General features: G+C 34.3%; 1 protein-coding gene across 1 annotated transcript in view; it reads right to left on the reverse strand.

Annotated features, from left to right (window-relative positions):
• DNAH7 (dynein axonemal heavy chain 7) overlaps nucleotides 1–24,091 on the reverse strand; it is a 269,045-nt gene that overhangs the window by 59,953 nt on the left and 185,001 nt on the right. The window contains exons 50-51 of the mRNA XM_034642450.1: nucleotides 11,830–11,984; nucleotides 2,818–3,008 (exon numbers count right to left, since the gene is read on the reverse strand). Of these exons, the coding sequence (XP_034498341.1) occupies nucleotides 2,818–3,008; nucleotides 11,830–11,984 (346 nt within the window). The remainder of the gene's footprint in view (nucleotides 1–2,817; nucleotides 3,009–11,829; nucleotides 11,985–24,091) is intronic.

Below are 24,091 nucleotides of genomic sequence, written 5' to 3' on the forward strand. Positions count from 1 at the left end.
TTATATATGCTTTCTGTCTCTACCTCATTCTATTCTTCACTGCTCTATAATCTACTCTCATCCTAGCCTCCATATACCCATCAATACACACAGCGATAAACTATAGAAACTCTCTGGTTTTGGTCATCAATGAACTTATAGGTCAATAAACACTTACTTGACCTTGGCTTAATTTGAGTCCCCCTACCCCCACCCTGGCCTTTTTAAATATCTATTTTGCAATCTGCCTGCTCTCTGCCCTCGTGTCTTGAGCTCAGGCCCGTACTTATGTCTTGAGTATCACCTCCCATGCCTCCTTTCCACGTGCCTTCCATGTCTGCTATGCTGAATGCTGGTGGAATCCCATGCACTCCAGCTGTGAAATGTCTGCATGTGCTTCAGCTCTGGCCACTGAATGGGAGACTCTATATTTCCCCACCTTTCCTAATAAGAGAATTTGAGAATATTCCCTCCGCAAGAACAGAGTAATTCCCTTTCTGTAAGAAAATGTCCTACCTGTGATCAGAAAGTGTAAAACAGTTTCTTCCTATGCCCCTAGGAACGTGACCCCTCCTCTGCCCAAACTTGGCACCTTCTCTGTGGTGGTTTCCTCTTGGTTAAATTCCCCCCCCCTCACTTGACCTGTGGTGGGCTTTGGATACCACTAGGAGTAGGTTACATGAGCATAATCATACACTTAGATGGGAGAATAAGAAATTCCTGAAATCGAGCAATTAAAAAAACTCACTAAATGTTATTTTGTAATTCTCTAGTGCTTTGTCATTTATTCATGGGAAAAAATAAAGCTTTCAAGAGATTGACATTAGAAACCAAGTACACAAGTTGTATTTGCTTTAATCCCCAAACCATAGTCATAATATTGAGGGAAATGTATGTTTTACAAACTTTACCTCACTGTATTCAGACCCAAGGAGGTATTTATTCATGTTCCATTAATGCTGGATCTTTCAAGATCAAGATTTTGTAAATCTAGGCATTTGCTCACAAATGACAATAAACATTGAAAGAAATAATAACAAAGAAACATTTCAAATTATACAAACTATGCTTTCATAATTTTGTTTTCATTTCGATTCAAAAGGATTATAGCAGCATGATATCATCCCTTGGGTACCTAGAAAGCAAAGGTACATAAAAGACCCTAAAAATAGGATTTAGAAGAAGTATTTTAATTTGTAAATGAAAGCAAGTAACTGCCTCACTATGTTTTCTAATCCCTGTTTAATCAATCCCAGCAATTAAAAATAATGAAACAATATGACACCCTAGGGATCTTAAGGATTTTAATACTGAATCAGTTTCCTCCCCAGAGCAGTTTATGACTTCTATAACTAGTTACTCCTGAACTAAGAATTGTTAATTATTTCTGAAATTTTCATAGATCTTACTGAAAATTAAAAATGGTTTTCCATGTCATCTATTAAAAAAAATTAACACAGCTTTGGGATTTTAACATTTTCTCTTATGTTTCATTCTTTCTCACTTATATTTAAAAGTTAAATAATAATGTTAATCGTTAACACTCATATAACACTATGTGCTGGGCCTTATTCTAAGCCTTTACGTAGATTAATTTATTTAGTCTTTCATACCACTCTATGAGATGGATATTTATTATTCCCGTTATCTAGACTAAGGAATAGAGGCACAAAGAGATTAAATAATTTGGTTAATGTCACAGAATTGGCAAATGATAAAGCTAGGATTTGAACCAAAGTAGTCTGGCTTCAGAATCCATGTTCAGAGACTACCTCTCCTAACAGATAGATAATACACAATTTTTAGGTGTTTAGATAAGTTATTTTAATTAGTTAAAAATAGTGCAAAAATTTCCATATTTGAACACTGTGTTTTAAAACTAACCTCAAGGGTTACCCCATTTCCCTCAGTCTTCTTGGCTTCTCCAAATGTCCAGCCTAAAGTATGTCCCCAATTCTGAGCTCCTGTATTTTCCTAGTCATAAATATAGTCACTTAACATACACATTATTTACAATGTAAACCTCTTGAGAGCAGTGACCATGTTTATTCATCTTGGAGGGAATGAATTATGTCATCTTTCTGCTTCCTCTGCCTTTGTAGAGAGAGGCCTACATTAATTTAAAAATTTCCAATAAAGGACAGTATTTGAACTCCCTAGCGAAATCCTGTCTCCCATATGTAACTTTCAAAATCTGAATCAACATTTCTTAATGTCCTCTCCTGCTAGCTTCTATAAATGAAAGTCAACCCTCCCTCCCTCCCTCATTTCACAAACATTGATCAAGTGTCAAGATTGGGAATAAAAAATGGAATGACCTCCAGGAGTTCAGTCACAGATCAACATCTCAAGTAATTTTAGTCATTGACTAAAACTTTAAATTAACTTTGCTCTTGAAAGGGAATTTCTAGTATTTTCAAAGAACCACTGAAGAAAATCAGTTCTTTTAAGTAATTATATAAAGTCAAATAGCAGCAACCTTATTCTGAGAAAGAAGAATGGATTTTTGTTAATTTCAATGCCAAGAATTAGCATATTATCATTTATTACAAAGGAAGTGCATATATGTCATCTACTCTTAACAATGAAATTCTAAGAATAATAATTATAGAAATTAGATTCTCAAAGTCTTTTTTTCACTGCATACTGAAGGCTCCTTTATTACTTACATGCACACACAAAATAAACATTTGGAAATTATTATAGCAATTTCGGGAAATGCCAAACAAGGACAAAATCTATTTTTCTTAGGAAGCCCTTTTCTTCTTATGCCTTGGGAGGAAAATAGAGTTGTTAATTGTAAAATTCAATAAAGAAATATTCACTTTAGATACTGGCCTTTACTGATGTTTCAGGAAGATAATGAGGGTTTCTTAGCTTGGTGGTAATATAGAAGCGGAAATCTGGTGCGTATTCAACGGTAGAGTCCCCAAGTCGGATACACGTACTGCCACCCTGCTTAAAAGTCTGTTTTAGTAGAAGAGGTTCCAGAATAGGATCTAGTTCTTCTCCAACATTTTCTAGCAACACTGGAGTAAGATTGGAAAAAGATGCCATGTTATTTTAAATATTGACTGTAAACGTTCAACCCTCCAAAATTCTTTCAGCATCTAGATTTCTGTTATTCCTAGTTACTTATAAAATTATTTTTGTCTTTGGAGTATAAGGAAATGATGTCATAAAAACTATCAGATGCCTGCAGGATGGGCTGAACTGGTGGGTCTCTCCAGTCCTTTTGCATACTTCATACTTCCATACTTCTTGGCTATAGTCCTACTCGGGCTCCCCACCTGGTCTGCCATTATCCATCTGAGACACCAGATAATAAGCATTTCAAGTTGTAGTTATTTAAATGGTTATTATATTTTTAATTATGAAAGTAACTCATGATTGTAGAACATGTGGAAATGTTAAATGGAGATGTTAAATGGAAAGAATAAAAGTGTTAAATAAGGAGGCTGTTAGACTGAGTTGGCTGTAATGCATTGGTGACCTAAGTAAGGAAACCAAAATCTATGCTTATAAAGGTGTCAAGGTTACAAAGTCAAATCAACATCGAAATCCTAAGGATAACCCAATACAAATAGCCAATGAGGTTTTAAGCTATTGCCAATCAAATAATTTCCTTTCTTTGCTCCCTACTTGCCCTCTTTCCCCAGCTCTGGTCAGTGCAGCACCCTAACCACTTACAGTTTGGCAATGCCCAATTCCAACTAATTTTTGCTCAAATAAACCCTTACAATGTTTAGTATGGCTCAGCTTATCTTTTAAGTGTTTTACATAATTGACTCATATATAGATTGATAGAAAAATGACACAAAACTATGTTTAATAATTATTTGTTGAATAAATTTTCTTCTTATTTTTATTAACCTTTTTCTATGCACAATTGAGACTAAACAATATATCTAATTGTGCATCATATTTTGCTTGACATCATACCATAAATATTCCAGTTAAAACTAATAAACATGCTTTTAATTACTGCATAATAGTCTCATATTAATTTTATCTCATTTTTAAGTCAATTCTCTATTATTAGATATTTGGATTGTTTTCCATTCATAATATTATAAATAGCACTGTGTAAAAAATTTGTGCTTAAGAATATTTTCCTGTGACAGCATTCTAGAAGGGGAATCCCTGGATGAAAGATCAGTGACATTGTTGAGGCTCATGATACATTTGCCAAATTGGTCTTACATTTTGGTGTTTGGGGTGTTAATGCAGCCAACCTTGAATAACGGTGTTTCACACAAGTCCTTTGACAGCCTGGATGTGTAATTTTGATGGGAAAGGGGGAGTTTAGGGCATCGGGATGACAAGTATTTGATCTTCTGTTGCCGTTAAAGTACAGACATACTCTGCTCCTTCCCAGAGATTACGCCTGGCTTAATGAATTCCTAAAATTGTCTTATCAATTTCCTTCACTGCTAAGATCCCAATTAACCAAAGCAGCCACGTCAGATGATTTTAAAATTCATTTTCATTTTCTCCTTGAATAAAATGATTATTTTTCATAGTTAAATAATATGGTGCATTATAATGGATTAAATACATTAATCTATTATTTAGATTGCTTCCATTTTTCTATTGTTAATAATGCTACAGTGAACATCTTTTTGAATAAACCCTTGTGTTCATCTCTGATTACTTAATCAAGCTGGAGTCTTAGAAGTGTAATTAATTTAAAAGCTTTTTATATTGCCAAATTACTTTTCTGAATGGCTGTAGAAATTTCAGAGTTGCAGTGAGCACTCTTTTTTTTTCCTTTTTAAACCTGTTTTTATATAATATTGTACTTATAAATGCCAGGCACCATGTTGACATTTTATTTTCTCATCCTCAAATGCTCTAAAAAGAGCATGGAATATCGTTATCCCAGTTTTACATATGGGGGAATTGGGACAAGGCAACAGGGCTAAAATTTTCAGTTAAATCAGCTAGTAAATGACAAAGGAGATACTTGCGATGAGCAGGGTGGCTCCTTCCACAGCTCCCTTAACCACCATGTGAGATGGCCGGCAGTAAAACTGTATTCAGGACTTTTACAACTTGCAAGGCAAAAAATGGTTAAAATTTATGTTCAAGACTTAATGTTTTAGATGCTTTTTGTCTAATTACATGTTTTCCCTCTGTACATTGTCTATTAGTATACTGGCCCATTCTCCTATTGTGTATGTTATTTACACTTCGGTACAGTTCCAAGTGATAAAAAAAAACCCACAATGATAGTGACATGAAAAAGAAGGACTTCATATCCCATGTAAAGGGAGCCTGAGGTAATCAGTCCAGGGCTGGGAAGACAGTGTGCCCAAACTGTCAGAGATCCAAGTTGCAGCCATCTTGCTCCTTTACTCTTCTTATTACATGGCTTAGATCTTTTTGGACAAAATGGCCTTTCAAGTGGCATCCATATTCCAACCACCAGAAAGAAAGAAAAAACAGAAAAGGAGAAAACATCCTTTAAGAAGATTTCCTGAGAATCACAAATGACACTTCCACTGATATCTTGAAGGCCAGACCATAGTCACATGATCATATACAATCACAATGGAAGTTAGGAAATTTGTTTCTTAACTATGAATGCAATGCTGTCCACGGAAACACAGGGGGCACCAATAGGTATCAGGGAACAAATATCATTCATTGTCATAAAGTGCTAGTTTCTAAAACTTTATTTGTATCTTTTAACATTATTGTAACAAATAGCTCCCCCCTTGCCCATTTCCTGCTTGTTTTCAAATTTGTTTACACTTCTTTTTACATTTTTTCCTACTTGTAGAAATTTTCAAACCTTGTCAGGATCACCTGGGTGGCTCTGTTGGTGGAGCATCAGACTGGCTCAGGTAATGATCTCAGGGTCGTGAGATCGAGCCCTGCATCGGGCTCTGTGCCCAACACCAAGTAGGCATGGGATTTGGGATTCCTTCCCTCTTCCTCTGCCTCCCTGCCACCCCATCCACTCATGCTATGTCTCTAAAATAAATAATAAAATCTCTTAAAAATTTTTTTCAAGCTTTGTTCAAAAGTAAAAAGAATGGTATACTGAACTTGATATACAAATCATCCAGCTTTGACCCTTGTAAATTTAGCCAATCTTCTTTCACTTCTTCCTCATCTCACCCTGGTTTATTTACAAACAAATCCTAGATATCATAAAACTTCACCTTCAAATATTTGACTAAGTATCTCTGAAATATAAAGACTCTTTTTAAAAAATTGTCACAGCTTGGGGCACCTGGGTGGTTCAGTTGGTTAAGCATCCAACTCTTGATTTCCACTCAGGTCATGATCTCGGGGTGGTGAGTTTGAGCCCCACATGGAGCTCCCTGCTCAGCGGGGAGTCTGCTTTAGATTCTCTCTCCTTCTCCCTCTGCCCCTACCCTTCCCTGCCCTCTTTCTCTCAGTCTCTAAAATAAATAAATCTTTTTAAAAATTGCCGCAGTTTAAAAAATTATCAATGATTCAAAATTTAATCAAATATATGGCAGGGAATATGTTTCCACATTGTCTTAAAATATTTTAATTTAAAAAAAATTTTAATTTATTTCTTGTAGTAGGCTCCACACCGAACATGTGGAGCTCAAACTCACAACCCTGACATTAAGAGTCACATGCTCTACCAACTGAGCCAGCCTGGTGCCCCATCTTAAAATATTTTTATTACAGTTTGATTACTTAAATACAAATAAATGCAATAAATTCCATAAATTATAATTGCTTGACTGTCTCTTAAGTTCAATGCTTCTTGGCTTAGCTTATGAATTTTTAGAGTCAAATCTATTAATCTTTTTCTTTATCAATTGTTTATTTTTTTAGAAAGTTCTTTCTCAAAGGCAAATCAGTTATTCTCCTATGCTCTTTTAACATTTATGTCTTCTATTTTTTCTTTCATATTTAATTCTTTAATTCATCTAGAACATATTTTGGTGTGAGGTGAGACTCTGACTTAATACATTTTTCTACAAAACCACTTCGTCAACACCATTTGCTGAATGACTTATTATCTTTCCATTGGTTCATAACTTACTTTATAATGCATTGAAGGCTTCATATATTAGAGTTTTTTCCAGAACTTACTCCAGTTAATTGCAAACTCACTCTTCTGAATTTTTATTGGCTCTTTTATTTCTTTCTTTTAGGTTAACTTTAGCATTATTTCTAAAACATGTATTTCTGAAAGAGCTGACATGTTTATAACATTCACTTTTCTTACCAGACCAAAAGAGAGGTCCTACTCAAGTCTTCATGTTTTTCTGTGAAGTTTTGTCTTTTTTTTTTTTTTTTTTTTTTTTTGAATTTTTGTTTTTTTTTTTTTTTTTTTTTTTTTACTATGCATTGCTAGTCATGCTAAGTTTTTGGTTTTTTGTTTTGTTTTGTTTCCTACTCACTGGTTGACTAGAATCAGTACACACACAACTTTTTCTTGGTTGTTACTTTTAAATATTCTTTTTGGAATATATCTACTCCATTAAATTCCTTTATCGTAATATATTTTTAGCTAATTTTTTTGATGCTCTAGATGAAATATATTATCTACAAATAAAATATTATTTCTCTTTCCAAATGTTATTGCACTATCATTTTTTCTTATTTTATTGCAATGAAAAGAACTTTCCTAATGATGTTAAACAACAGTGATACTAGATATCGATTTTTCATTTTTATTTTTACATGATCAGATTTTTAAAATCTATGAATTTGCTAGAATAAGATATGAGCTGGAAATTCTGTTTATGAAATGTTTTAACATTTTAATGTTGGTTAATTGCCTGAACTTTAATTAACAGCAATTTTTTGAATAAAATCTCATCTTTATTTTTACCTAAAAATATATTCTACAATTTCAGCCCCTACACTAATTTGTTTCCTATTTTGAAATGGAATTACGAGTGTCTATACTAATATGTATGAATCTTTTACAAAGCTAAAATACATATAAAACTTAACTATTATAGACTTGATTTTTTACCCCAAAAGTGAAAACGTATTCCTCACTAACAGAATCAAGTCTTATGTCTGTTATGTTTTCTATAGCATCCTGATTTCAAAGAACTCTGTTCTCAGAATTGAGTATTTACTATATTTTAGCCTCAGTGAAAAATCAAAAGTATTCTAAACTTAAAAAACAGGAAAAAGAACAAAAATCTATAGGTACATGAATTACCAAAGAATGTTATCCTTAATTTAACTATTTTAGTTTGACTCCTTTAACTTTTAATTAGATCAAAATATGTTTCAGGTTAAAATACAGGAGCAAAAATTAATGAGACAGGCTTTTTTTTCATATTTCTATCATCAAAGTTAACAATATACTGGTTTATGTAAAAACCCTTCCTCATTTCCAAATGTCAGCTCATCACAGTATTTGCAAACCTAGTGGGAAACCAAGATTGGAAACCAAACACATGCTGCTAATATCTTTTGACTAAGGCAGAGCATCTCACTAAAAACAGTTATCCTTACTAAGAGACATATGAAACAAACCCAAGTATTCCTTTCATATATAATTTTCACTTAGGACAGCAACTGATATCAGGTTTTTTTTAAAATTATGAATTATCTACATTATTCTATGTTAGACTTCAAATTAATAAAAAAAATCTTCTGTGTATTATGTTCAACAATGTAGCATATTGCATCCAGAGGAGATTCAATCATTTTGAACCACCTACTGGGCACCCTCATAGAGCTTGGAGGTGAGAAGCAGTTACGTACATAATAATAAGGGAAATAGCAGAAATTTGTAAAAATTTCATTATTGGCATTTCATTGGAGAGGTTGAGATGTCACAGGAAGAGAGGTGTTTGAGCTGTATCTTAAAGGATGAACTTAAACGAATTCACCAAGTGGATGGAAGAGCACAGAAAGCCAAGAGATGTGAAGCGATGCCAGGTCATACAGAGTCCCTGTTCCTGTGTACCCCATAGTCCCGTGTTCTAACCCTCGTCACACTAATCTTGGTCTCCTTCTTTAAACCAAGAAGCTCCAAAACAGCAGAGACCAAGTCTGTCTTGTTCTTGCTGTTTTCAGTGGCATGTGGTAGTTGCAAAACAAATATTTGTTAGGTGAACGAATGAACAAGCAAATGAGCCAATGAAGGAAAAGTTAAACCAGAAGCAGTTTTCCATGTTAGATGCAAGGGGGAAAAGAAAGCACAGTGCTAGGAGATAAAGGGAAGGCAGGCTCAGGTATGACAGATATTATTCTTAAGGCAAAGATTTTTTTCATAGAGTTAATGAAAAGTTATTCAGAGATATTCTATACAAGTTGATGTCTTTTTAAAATTTTGTCTTATTTTTCCAGCTTTATTGAGGTATAAACAAATTGATCTATCAGCAATATTTATACAATTAATAACCTATGCACAACTTATTAACTGATGTAGCTAATATAGATGTATCTGTATTTTCTAGAACATTGGCTTTCAAACTTTTCTTTGCAAGCAGTAGGATACTCTTTTTTTCCAAAGAAGATATTATCTTAAAACTTAAATAGAGAAAAGGGAGGCCTGCTCTGGCTGAAGCAGAGGCAGGTGGATGAAGGAGGAGAAAACCTCTGTCTTCTCTACCCAGGCTGCCAACAAGGGATGACGCATCAAAAGCTGCTGTTCTGGAATAGGCCAATACCCAAAATAACTTTTAAATGGAAGTCTTCAACTGCTTATGTTTTAAAACTGTAACAGTAACCAATTCTTTTACTTGAAGTTCCGATGTAAAAACAGTTATAAAATCTGCCATCTGTTACTCTTTCTATAATAGATTTAAAATTTTCACTTTTCTCTGATGACTAATGTTAGAAGGTATTGTAAATAATTATTATCCATTTTTAAAATAGTTCATCCCCAAAAGTAGGTTAAAGCAACTGTGAGTGGCCCAGTAGGCACTGGACAAAGGCAGAAGACTTGGGACTAGTTTCAGCACTCCCCTTAACTGGGGGTACAATCTTGGTTAAGCCATGTAACTAACATCCTCTAGCATCTCACTTACTTTGTTAATAAAATGAAGTGATTGGAATTACTACTGGATTTCATATTTTTATGGGCACAACTCCAAGTAAGAAATACATTTTAAATTTTGATTAAGCACATACTTACATATGCATATAAAACTTCAAAAATTTCATGAACTAATGCTTACCTTTACTCCATGCCATGCAGCCTAATATATTCTACTCTTCTCTACTGTGTTTCATTGAAAATGCTGGTCATGACCCATTAAAAGTTGATTTTCTCTCCCACAGTTTGGAAACCACTAGACTCATTATCTCTTGGCCCTTTCTTCTCTAAAATGATGGAACGTAACATCAAGATCCATGACTGAGATTGTAGAATCTCAGAATGTCAAGCATGTGGTAGATAGTAAATGATCATTTAATTTTTTTACCTTATCAAGGAAATTTGACCAAGTGAAATCAAGTAATTTTAATTAAAGTATTAAAGGTGCCAATTCTTTCAAGAAATCTTCCTTATTTCTCTGAATTCTCATAAACATCTATGTCTTTTTTATTATGCTAATATAATTAAAGATAATACTAATATAATTAAAAGAATATGCATACACCACATAGTAAATCTCCAACTAAGGAACAACATACATCAAATTTCTCAGACACTACCGTAAGTGCCCAAATCACAGTAACTCTTTTCTTCCTCACACTATATGGTCAAAGTACAGATGGGGAAACAGTCTCAGAAAGATCGCTGAACTAAACAGTGAGTAACAGAGACAACTACTCTAATTCCAGAGCTAGTGCACCTACCCATAACAGCATAGTGGTTCTAACAAGGGTTAGCGACATAAGTCCACTTTCTATGTTTATTACAGTTAGTTACACTGTTACACTATGCATATTGTCTATACACAGTATACATATTGTCTGATGCTATTAAACAAGCAAGATAATAATGTTTTCCCTTTTTCGTGACACCCCTATCACTATACTCAAACAACAATTGGTTGAATGAAATACCATTTGCATGTGTGTCTGTGTGTCCATATACAGAAACACAGATTTTGCAGGTAGACTTGGTTTTTTCATTTCATATGTATCCTAACAAAACCTAAAATTTATAATATTTTAAAGATTAGCTCATTATTAATACGCAAAAATAAAATGTCCATAAGCCTACCTGATACATTTGTTGTAATTCTTCCAAACAGTATTAGTTCTAATAGCAACTGAAATTTGCTAAACTTGTTGTAGGGATAAATATGTTGTAGTTTCCTAACGTTAACATTTATTTATTTGGTCAAGTAAATAGTCAAAATTTGATAGATAATATAGATTTAAAATGTGACAACCCTATTTTACCAAATTGTGAATATTTCATTTTGACAAATGTGACATGTGCATGGGGCTTTACTGAAAAATCCTTGTCATGTTTCTAATCCCTCCATTGTGGCAGATAATAGTCAGCCATGTGAAATGTGTATTCACTCTTCTGCCACTTTGGTAGGACAACCAAAGGAAGAATAAATACACAATTGGACTAATGTTGTGTTAAAATACTTCTGGCATGTCAAGTGGCCCTTTTAATTGCAGAAGCGGAGTTCTAACAGGCACTGAAGAATGGCAAAGCACAGACAAAAATGAAAACAGTTACATTAAAGGATGCATCACAAATGAATCTTGGGACCAAGAAAACAACCTAACCCGCAAGAACAATAGTCTCTCAAGTTCCTGATTAATTATCAATAAGTAATGAAAGACATAACAAAGTCATTATTTATTGAAGACGAGTCTGACACAAATATCTTTTTAAAAAAGAAAAAACCTACATCCTTTCGGTTAATCATGCCTTCTCCAAGCATCTCTGTAACGTACACTTATTATTCACTTACTTACCAGGGGTACCAAACTGGATGCAATTTTCCAGAGTCCTGACATAGTCAGGATCGTTTAATTTAATCAGATGAAGACTATTGGTTTTTTCCATGTTCTTGATCCATTTATTAGCCTGACCTTGAGGATCTATCATCAGAGGCCACCTTCTTGCATTCCTAGAAGGAGGGAAGAGAGACAATGCTGGCCAAGTCATGATTTGTCTCTAGGCTACTTAATCATGCACACATCACGTTCTTATAGCTTATGCTTTACAGTAATATTTTACTTTTTAACTTGTTTTGAGAGACTGTGATCTTATAGCAAAGACATTTATATTGAGCAGACTATTAAAATGACAACTCTAAAAAAAATCATCTGGCAAACACAAGTTTTTTTTTCACTCCTTTTGGAAAATTACAATTCTTTAAAGGTTAAATTACATTTTTGAAAAAAATTTTGCTGCTCTTGCTAGTTAATTCAGTTAATTAACCATCAAGAATACTGCAAATTGGGAAAACTCCAGTTCTTCACTAGGTCCTGCCCTTCATTAATTACTCCTATGACCCTGAACGAGTCCCTGCCATTTCTTGGCTTCAATCTGCTAGCATTTGTACAAGAGGGAAAGAAAAGGATTGAAACATCATCTCTCTCTCTTTGAAATCTAGACCATTAAAGATAAAACGGTTAAAAAAAAAAAAAAAGGTAAAAGGCCTGATCTTAATCCTCTAACCTTCTTGGATCCTAAAGTGTTAACACAACTGTTGATCCAGGATTTGTTTCAAACAATTGCATATTTAATGTCCTGTTTGTAGTTCATTACATATCTATGAGCTTCCTGTGGACAGAAATATATTCTCTGAAAGTCAGTTTTTACACTCTCGGTGAGTTCATACTTCCTACTATATTCTCACCTCCCTCTTTTATGATAAGAAAAAGAGCAGTAAACTATGAGGCAGCCAGTTTATCTTCTAGGATGTTATGGGGTCATACAGAGTTAACCAAGATCTGCCATTGCCAAATGGTATCTGACCACCTAGCTCTCTGCCTTTTGTGAAATCGAATCAGCATTAAGATTATTGTTCTTTTTCTTGGAAGTTTCAGTAAACACCTGCCATAAGTTTGGCCACGTTCCTATACTCTTCAAAAGTGAGCACAGCAAATGCACACAGATTGTTAGAAGAGCAAAAGGAGAAAATAAAAGGTGACTGGGCAAAAAAAAAAACCCAAAACAGTGTGGTGCTGAAACAGGGTAATTTATTTGATTTCATCTCATTATAATATGAATGTAGAATTTTATTGGAGAATCTGTCCCTAATGGAAGTCACCATGCTTTTTAGCATTTAAGTTAGAACCTGGCATAAAATGCGTAGCTTATATTATAAAGAAGATAGTCTAGTCCTCCAATATTCACGTTATACAATGTAACAGTCAGCTTGAAATTGAATGATTCCCCCCTTCTTTCTGTTGCTTCCACAATTTTAACCACCATACTCATGTTCACGCTGTTCCTTTGTCCAAAATGCACTTCTTCCTCATCCTTTCATGTTCAAGTCCTACTCATGTTTCAAGGTCAGCTCAAATGGTATGCAGCACACAAAATACCACAGACTGTCTTAACAAAATTTATTTTCCCACAGTTCTAGAGGCTGGAAATCCAAGGTCAAGGTGCTGGCAGGTTTGTTTTCTCTAGAGGCCTTTTTTCTTGGCTTGCAGACAACACAGCTCTCTTGCTGTATCATCATGTAGGCCTTTCCTCTGTGCATGCATTCTTGGTATCTCTGATTATAAGGACACCAGTCCTATTGAATTAGGGCTCCACCCTTATGACCTCGCTTATCCTTAGTTACCTCCTTAAAGGTCCTGTCTCCAGATAGTCACATTGAGGGTAATATAGTCAACATATGAATGGGGGGGGGTGGACAATTCACTCCATACCATAATGTTAATTATAGTAAGAAAGGAGACCAAAAGAGTAGTGTAATATCTTAAATGTAATCAACTAATAAAAAGAGAACCATATCCATAAGAAACTAAAGGGAGTGTGAAGGAAAATTAGAAAGAAATAAAACTTATAAATATGTAAGTTTCATTCTGCCACATTTTAGAAGTATTTTTAAGTTGGGAGGATTATATGTGTTAGCATTTATGCTTCCCTAAAGAAACTGAATGACTCACTCTTCCTTCTGTTGCTTCCACAATTTTTAACCACAATACCCATGTTGACGTTGTTTCTTTGTCCAAAATGCACTTCTCATCCTTTTATGTTCACGTCCTACTAATGTTTCAGGGTCAGCTCGAATGTTATGCAATACGCAAAGCCCATCTTGGTCTCTTTTCTCTCTGAACCTCTTTAGCAGTGCATCCATATTACATTTATGGTACTCTGATACAAAGATCATATTCTATTATGGTAATTTTACAATTTGTTAATGACATTCATCTAAATAGGATATTCTTTGAGGGAAAGGTCCACAGTGATTCTTCTTTTTCCTTTTTCCCTAGATCAAATAAAGTGTGATAACTTCCTGGAAGGTAAACAACAAAAAGCATCTGGCAAACATCATACAAATTAAAGGATTCTAAAAATGCGCATTTTCTAAGCAGTCATCCCTACATGGGGAATACCAGTCCAAAGAACACCATCTTGAATTTGGAGGAAGGACTCTGGTGCTGACCAACCCAGGCTAAGTCTGTCATAGCCTTTTTCTTCGACTGATTATAATGAAAAGTTGTGGATTAAATACAAAATTTTACTTAACAGATTCTAAAAAGTAAGTAATAAAAAGTGAATGAGAAGAAAGTTAAAACTTGAGGAATGACCAATAAGGGGGTTGTGAGTTTCTTGTGTATTTGTCATCATTGCTGTTTTTTCCTTTCTATCTTCTGGTTTTGGTCAAAGAACAGGCCTAATGGGGGAACTGGGCAGCAGGCACAGGTAGCAAAAACTCAAACTAGAAGACAGAAAATGATCATGTGTGAACTGGTGGCGGGGGGGAAGGGGGGACAGGGGAATCTCTTTTTAATTCTGCCCCTATCTCCAGGTCCACCCCAGCCACAGAACTGTAATCCTGTGAAGAAGCAGGGATAGTGCAGGCACTTAGTACATGGAGAGAAGACCAATCTCTCTGGATAACAGAGCTGGGCAAAGGGGTCTGTGCTCTGCTATGGTGTATAAGGCTGTCTTAGTCTGCTCAGGCTGTTATAACAAATGACCATCACCTGGGTAGCTTAAATAACAGACATTTTTCACAGTTCTGGAGGCTGGGAAACCCAGGAATCAAGGTTCCAGCAGATCCAGTGATTGGTGAGGGCCTCCTTCTGCTTTGCAGATGGCAGTCTTCTAGCCACCTCCTCACATGGCAAAAAGCAGAGTGGTCATACCTCTGTGTCTCTTAAGGGCACTAACCCTATTCAAGACTCCACCCACAAGTCCCAATAACCTCCCAAGGCTGCATCTCCAAATGCCATCACAATGGTGACTGAGGCTCAACTTATCAATTCAGTGGACACAAAGATTTAGTCCAAAGCAGGGGGAACCCCAGTGTTCTCCTTTTTTCCTCTTGCCACTTTGCCCGAAGTATGGACGTGTTGTGTGAAAGTGTGGGAAGCTGAAACTCTGAGGGAATGTCATTATTTTGGACAGAAAAATACAGAGAAAGTGGTCCCTGGGATATGAAAAGAAAGGGAGAAATTCTAAAGGAGACAGACCCAAAAAAAGGACTCCCTAATTCAGACACAAGTACCAAGTTGTGCATATATAAAACACATCCAAAGAAGCATACCAAAAGCTTTGAGCTATGATATAAACCCAAGTCCCAGACAAACCCCTGAATAATGCATGACGAGAAGTGTATCTAGACAGCATTGCAAAGGCTTGTAATTATGACCTGATGCTGGAAACATCATCCACAGAAGGAAAGCAAATGAACCTAACCAAATTGTTTGACTACTAAAACAAAAATTAGTCTTATCCAGAAGATCTTAATAGGAACTAGAATTTCATTTTCCAAAAGTCCAGGGTATAATCCAAAATTACTTGACATACAAAGAACCAGAATATGACTAATTCTCAAAGAGAAAGCAAGATGCTGGAATTACCAGAAAAAAACTTTAAAGCAATTATTATAATCATCCTCCATGAGGTAAAGGTGAACATTAAAAAATAAATAAATAAATAAATAAATAAATAAATAAATAAATAAGTGGGTAGGGTGCTGGGTGGATCAGTTGGGTAAGCATCGGACTCTTGATTTCTGCTCAGGTCATGATCTCATGGGCAGTGAGACTGAGCCCCGCAGGGGTTCCGTGCTGAGCGGGGAGTCTGTTTGAGGTTCTTTCTCCCTCTCTCTCTCTCTGACTCTCCCCAGGGTTGAGCTCTCTTTCTAAATAAAGAAAATCTTTTAAAATAAATAATAAATGGAAAGAGAGGTGCACTCAGCAGAGAAACAGAAAAAATAAAAGAACCAAAAGGAAGTTTTAGGACTGAAAAATACCTGATAAAGAATTCCAGTGTAAGGATTCAATAGCAGAAAGGAGATGACAGGAAATTCAGTGATCTAAAAGACAGATGCATACAAATAATACAATTTGAACACTTAAAGAGAAAAAAAAAACAGATAAAACAAACAGAGCCTCCAAGACCTGTGAGAAAATATTAAGAAGTTTAATATTCATGTGATGGGGGTCCCAGGAGAGGAGAAAGAGTTTAATACAGAAAACATAGTTAAAAAAATAATGACTGAAACTTTCTCAAATTCAGTGAAACACATAAATTTACAGTTTCACAAAGCTGAGCAATCCTCAAAAAAGGAGAAACTAAGAAACAAAAACAAAAATAAAACATACGAAAATACACACACACCCAGATAGGCTATGATCAAACTGCTAAAAACCAAAGATTTGAAAGAATATTTTTGAAAGCAGCAGAGAAAAGTAACATATTACATATAGATGACAATTATTCAAATGACTGCAGATTTCACCTCAGAAATCATAGAGCCAGAACACAGAACATTCTTAGTAGAATGAAAAGAACTGTCAACACAGAACTCTATATCCACTAAAAATACCCCTCAAGAATAAAGGCAAAATAAAGACATTCTCAGATCAAGGAAACTAAGAAAATTCTTTGCCAGCAGATTTTCTCCAAGCAAATCTAAAGTTCTTCACTCTGAAGGGAAATGATACCACAAAAAATTTTAGAAAGAAAAAAAGAGCAATGAAATGGTAAATATAATACATTATTTTTCTCCTCTTGGTTTCTTTAAAATATGTATAAATATTGAGACAAAAAACATTAAGTTGGGAACTTCAAAGTATACAGGCATATTACATACGACTACTATAACATAATCAGGGGAGGGTAAAGGAGACCTACATGATTGCAAGCCTTCTACATTTTATTGAAGTGGTTAAATATTATCTCTAAGTAGATAGAAAAATTTGTACTAAAAATAATGCAAAGCATTATAGTGAAAATGGAATACTAAAAATTGTGGATTATTCAAATAATCCAATAGAATGAGAAACAGAACAACAAAAATCAGAGGTAAAAACAGAAAAGAAAAATAATAAAATGGTAGATCTAAATTCAATTATATCAACCACATCAAGTATAAAGTTGTCTAAACATACTAATTAATGGAGGGAGATTATCAGTTAGGAAAAAATATAAGCTCTAACTGTATGCTATCTACAAGATACAGATACTCAGCTTAAATAGAGTAATATACTTATATTAAACAAAACCATGGTAAAAGATACACCATGCAAACAGCAATCAAAAGAAAGCTGAATCGTGTATAGACTTCAGAAGAAGAAAAATCATTAGGGATAGAGACATTACATAATAATAAAAGCGTAATTTATCATGAAGATATAATAATCCTATGTGCCTATGCATCTAACAACAGAGCTCCAAAACACATGAGGCCAAAACTAATAGAACTAAAGGGACAGTAAGTAGATAGCAAATCAGCAAGGATATGGATACTATCACACAATTCAATTTAATTGACATTTAAAGAACACTCTACCCAATAATAGCAAAATATGTATTTTTTCAAGTATACATGGAGCATTCACAAATACAGACCATATTTATACCATAAAACAAACTTCAACAAATTTAAAACAACAGGGATCATACAGTGTATAGTCTCTGAACATGATGGAATTGAGTTACAAATTAAAAAATAGCAGAAGATATCTTAAAATTTATCAAATATTTGGAAATTAATATATTTTTAAAAGACCTGTAAAGAGGAAGTCTCATGAGAAATTAGAACGTATTTTAAAGGAAATGAAAATACAACATACCAAAATTTGTGTTATGCAGCTAAAGCAGTGCTTAGTGGGAAATGTACAGCAGTAAATGCATAGATTAGAAAAGAAGAAAAATCTAAAATCAGTAACTTACGCTTTCACCTCAGGAAACCACAGAAAGAAGAGTAGTTTAGGACAAAAACAAGCAAAAGAAAAGAACAAATATTAAAGCAGAAGTCAATAAAATGGAAAACCAAAAAGATGGAGAAAAACAATGAAATGAAAGCCTTATTCTTAGATGGGATCTGGAAAAATTATCAAACCCTAGCTAGAATGACCAAGAAAAAGAAAACGCTAATTACTGATATCAGGAATGAGAGAAAAGATTATCATTATAGACCCTGCAGAGATTAAAAGGATGGCAAGGGAATACTACAAACAACTCTATGCCCATAAATTTGACAACTTAGTTGAAATGGACCAATTTCTTGAAAGATAGAAACTACCAAAACTCAATAATAGATACTTGAATTTTCTTTAAGTATTAAGATAACTGCAACTCTTTTAAAATTGAAATCATAGATAACATCTCCCAACAAAGACAGTTCCAGGCACAAATAGTTTTTTTGGTTATATCTGCAAAACATTTAAGGAAGAGATAATTCTACATAATCTCTTCCAGAAACTAGGAGAGAACACTTTCCAATTTGGTTTATGAGGCCAGCATTACCTTGATAACGAAACTGTATAGGTATTAAAATAAAAGAAACCACATATCAATATCCTTCAGGAACAGAAAAATCTTCAATAAAGTATCAGCAAATTGAATCAGAAATATATAAATAAGAGAATAGATGAAGACCAGGTAGAGTTTATCCTGGAAAAGCAAGGCTAGTCAAACATTGAAAAAAATCAATCAGTACAGTTCACCATATTAACAAACTAAACCTAAAAATATGTCTCAATAGACACAGAACAAGCACTTGACAAAATTTAACATGTATTAAAGATTAAAACCCTCAGCAAACTAGGAACAGAGGGAATTTCCCTCACCTGATAAAAAGGATGTACAAAAAATCCTACAGCTGATACAGTATGTCATAGTGAAAGGCTAAATCGTTTCCCCTAAGATTAGGAAAAGGCAACAATGTGCAATTTCATCTCCCCTATTCAACATTATATTAGCCAGTGTAAATTATATTTGTATAAAAAGTATTCTTACACTTGGCAATAAAAAAAGTCCTTGACAGTACAATAAGCCAAGAAAAAGAAATAAAAGGCATAATATTAGAAAATAAGAAATGAAACCACTTCTGTTTGCAAAGTGGGTCTCTGTACAATATCCTAATGAATGTATATATAAGATCCTTGAACTAATAAATGAATTTATCAAGGTCACAAAGTACGTGGTCAATATTCAAAAATCAATTGCTTTTCTTATCGTAGCAATGAACAACTGAGCAAACTTTTTTAAAGTACCATTTACAATAGCACACAAAAATTAAAAAGTACTGGATATAAATCTAACAACGAAATACTGATGAAAGAAATCTAAGGAGATCTTAAAAAAAACCAGAGATATGATAAAAAGTTTCTGTACAATGATAGAAACTATCAACAAAACTAAAAGGCAGCCTACAGAATGGAAGAAGATAATGCAAATGACATATCAGATGAAGAGTTAAGATCCAAAATCTAAAAAGCACTTGCTAAACTCAACACCCAAAACCAAATAATCCAGTTCAGAAATGGGCAGAAGACATAAATAGACATTTTCCAAAGAAGACATCCAGATGGCTAACAGACACATGAAAAGATGCTCAACATCACTCATCAAATCAAAACCACGATTAGTACCTCACACACATCAGAACGGCTAAAAACACAGGAAACAGAAGCTGGCAAGAATGCTGAGAAAGGAGAACCCTCTTGCACTGTTGGTGGGAATGCAAACTGGTACAGCCACTGTGGAAAACACTGTGGAATATGGAGGTTCCTCAAAAAGTTAAAAATAGAACCACCCTACGATCCAGCAATTGCACTATTAGGTATTTACCAAAAAGATACAAAAAAACAGATTCAAAGGGACACATACACCCCAATGTTTATAGCAGCATTATCAACAATAGCCAAATTATGGAAAGAGCCCAAATGTCCATCGACTGATGAATGGGTAAAGAGGTGGTGTATATATATACACAATGGAATACTATTCAGCCATTAAAAAGAATGAAATCTTGCCATATGCAACGATGTGAATAGGGCTAGAGTGTACTATGCTAAGTAAAGTAAGGCAGAGAATGACAATATCATATGTGGAATTTAAGAAACAAAACAGATCAACATATGGGAAGGGAGGAAAAAAGAGAAAGGGAAACAAACCATAAGAGACTCTTAATGATAGAGAATGAAATGATGGTTGCTGGAAGGGAGGTGGGCAGGGGATGGGCTAAATAAGTGATGGGGATTAAGGAGGGCACTTGCTGTGATGAGCACTGGGTGTTATCTATAAGTAATGAATCACTAAACTCTATTCCTGAAGTTGTACTTCAGTATTGTACTATATGTTAACTAGAATTTGAACAAAGATTTGAAAAAAAAATAAAATGGAAAAATTTAAAAACAGGGATATATAGTGTTTATAGAAGACTTATTGTCAATTTTTCTCAAATTGCTGTATAGATTCAATACAGTTCCAATCAAAATCCCAGCAAGGTTCTTTTGTAGATATTTAAAAACCGATTCCAAAATTCATACTGAGAGGTTAAAAAAGAGACACAACAATATTGAAAAAGAAAGTAAGTTTGAAGACATATAATCTAAGTTTAAGACCTCATATAAAGCTATACTAATCAGGGCAATGTGGTTTTTGCATCAAGACAAATAGATCAATAGAACAGAATAGATAACCCAGAAATAAACCTACATATATGTGGACAACTGACTTTCAACAAAGATGTAAAAACAATTCAATGCAAAAAGGGTAACGTTTTCAAACGTGCTGTCCTGGAACAATTATATATTTACATAATAGTATATATCTCTGTATATTTACACACACAGAGATGCCGTTCAATACCCAGTTACAATTATAGGAAACTTATTTTCCCCAAACAACACCCCCAACATATCTTTTTGATTCAAAAGCAGGACAATGTCGTGACTTGAGTATTTTTTTTCTTTTAAAGCAAATTTTGCTTTTATTTTTTTTAAGGTTTATTTAGTTATTTATGAGAAAGAGAGAGAACAAGCTGGGGAAGGGGCAAAGGGTAAGGGGGAGGAAGAGGGAAAGAATCCCAAGCAGACTCCATGCTGAGCACGGAGCCCAGTGCAGGGCTCAATCTTACCACCCATGAGATACGCATGACCTGAGCTGAAACCAAGAGTTGGACATTTAACTGACTGAGCCACCCAGGAGCCCCTTAAAGCTAATTTTGCTTTTAAAGATTAGGGCTTCTATAGAATAACATATCAAATGAATGAAATCTCAAAGGAGACATTCTTCTGGGTTGGTAGAGAAGAATGCACTGGTTTTAATAGCAATGATTGTGGAGAGCTATATGCAACACACATTGGCTTAAACAGCTTCACTCTTTGGATGAATATAAATCCTGAATTTGAAATGAACAAGCCCTGTATTTACTGTTTACTTCCTCTTCATTATTTTGCCTTATTTTTTGACAAGACATCTTTCTCCACACAATCTTCTTACTTCCTGAACCCAACATTTTTGAATCTAGAAATGCTTTAAAATCAGTGGTTCCCAAATGCAAACTGAATCTTTATAGACTCAGCATTCCAAATTTTAGTACTGTTTGTTCTTTGTGATTATCTAGAGAGGATTATTATTTGGTGCTCTTTGGAGCTTTTGCTAAATACAGACTTTTAACAGCGATAATACATGCTCACAATAGTCTGCATGGAAGGACACAGAATTTAAACACATAACAGAGGTGCGTCTCAAAGAGTTTTGCTATATCCCTTTTTACACACATACATAAAAATAGATAAAAACAGACAGTGAAAGGTGGGTGCTCCTCTCAGTTATTACTGCTACTGAAATAAACGTAATTTATCTGACTCCTACAGAAATGAAAACTAAAAGACATTTTTTAAAAAGCAGAGTTATATTAGATATGTAGGTCTGATTTATTTACCGAGCGGTTAAACAATCTCAATACTATTTCCCTGCGAAATGTTTAGATACAATCCAATTACATTTAATGTCATCACTAGCCCTTGAAATTCTGATTAGCCAAGGACCTTCAGGTGTCAATAACTCCAGAAGTTAATTATATTCCAGCTTATCTAAATTTTATAGATTCTTCCCATTTCCCTAAATAACCAACCCTTCAGTCAGCTGAGATAGTATGTAAAAAGCACTTAGCACAGGATTAGGTCTGTAGTAAGTGCTCAGTATTAGGTATTATCGTTATCAAGCAAGTATCTCTGGGGAATGGAAGAACGCACTAGGCAAGTCAATAAGATACTTAGCCGATACTTCAAAATGATCACCTTAAACCTATTTACTGAAACCTCTCAGGATAAGGTTACCAAAAGACATGGACAAAATAAGCCAAGAATGAAAAATATTAATACTTCTTTCTTAGTAAAGTTGCTGCCATAACTTTTTGCTTATATTTCAACATTTTTACATGCAAGTAGCAAAAATGTAAGGGTTCTGGCTCATTAACACTATTTTTTACCTCTTTCTCTCCTGAAATGTGAGTATGTTACCTTGAAAAATAATCGCTGAAAGATTTGGAATCTTAAATGCAGAAATATTCATCAGTGTTCTATTATTATTGAAATATGACTGGACCCAAAAGAAAGAGTACATTTATTTGCTGAAAAAGAAGAAGGTATTTAGCCTCCAATGAGTATAATGGTTGCAGATATCCTGCCAGGTGGAACAAACGTATATAAACTGCAAATTGAAACAATAAAGACAGAGCTACCATTATGCAGGACATGATCAATTATATTCACAAGGGCTTGGAAAAAGCAAAGTATTTTTTTTTCTGAAAGGGAAAAAAATAACAATAGCAAAAACAGCAAAAATCTAACAATTCTTCAGGCTGAAGCTAATTGGTACAGTTGTGAAAAGTAAAAGCAGGCTTCTAAACTTTCAGAAACTTCCCATATATGTCAATGTCTAATTGTATTCTCACATTAAACATCAACACAAACTCTCTGCATGCTACCTACGTGTTAAATAATTTTAAAAAAACTGGCTGTCATCCTATATTTGTTAAAAGGCATTTAAAAATCTGTTTTAATGGCCAATTAATGCATATATTTATTATATATCTAGTTTCTATCATTTCTCTTCTGGATTAATTTAGATTATGAGAGTAGAGTACCAAGTACTTAATTTTCATTCCCCAAAGAAAAGTTTGTAGTCTTTTCCCCAAATTAATAAAAAAAATTACATTTAAGTTCAGTTCCTGAAAAAGTTCATCTAAGTATGACTTACTTGGTTAAAAATATGAGAATCATGTGACATGGCTTTTCTTTTTTGCCTTAATTACTAGAAAGCTTTGAGCTTAATTCAGGGCCCAAACGTAAGGATCAGCTTGTCTGAAATACCTAGAAGTAACCACTTCTTTAATTTCCCTTAGGTGGTCTCATCAGATTTTTACTTGATATTCAAATTGTACTCACCTCAAATCCTTTTAGAACAATTCAGTAAATAAATGCTTAAGAAGTACATGTGTATATATGTGTACGTATATGTATACATATGTATATCAGGATCATTTGTTGAGCAGTAAAGAAACATGTTCATCAGAGTTTTACTTGTGGAATAATTTTCATAAATACTACATACAAAAATTTAAGAATAACCAGTCTTCACACGTAGTGATTGATTCTATTTTAAAAATTCACATGGGGCGCCTGGGTGGGACAGCGGTTAAGCGTCTGCCTTCGGCTCAGGGCGTGATCCCGGCGTTATGGCATCGAGCCCCACATCAGGCTCCTCTGCTATGAGCCTGCTTCTTCCTCTCCCACTCCCCCT

This window comes from Ailuropoda melanoleuca, chromosome 2 (genome assembly GCF_002007445.2).
Source record: "Ailuropoda melanoleuca isolate Jingjing chromosome 2, ASM200744v2, whole genome shotgun sequence".
NCBI classification, from domain to species: Eukaryota; Metazoa; Chordata; class Mammalia; order Carnivora; family Ursidae; genus Ailuropoda; species Ailuropoda melanoleuca.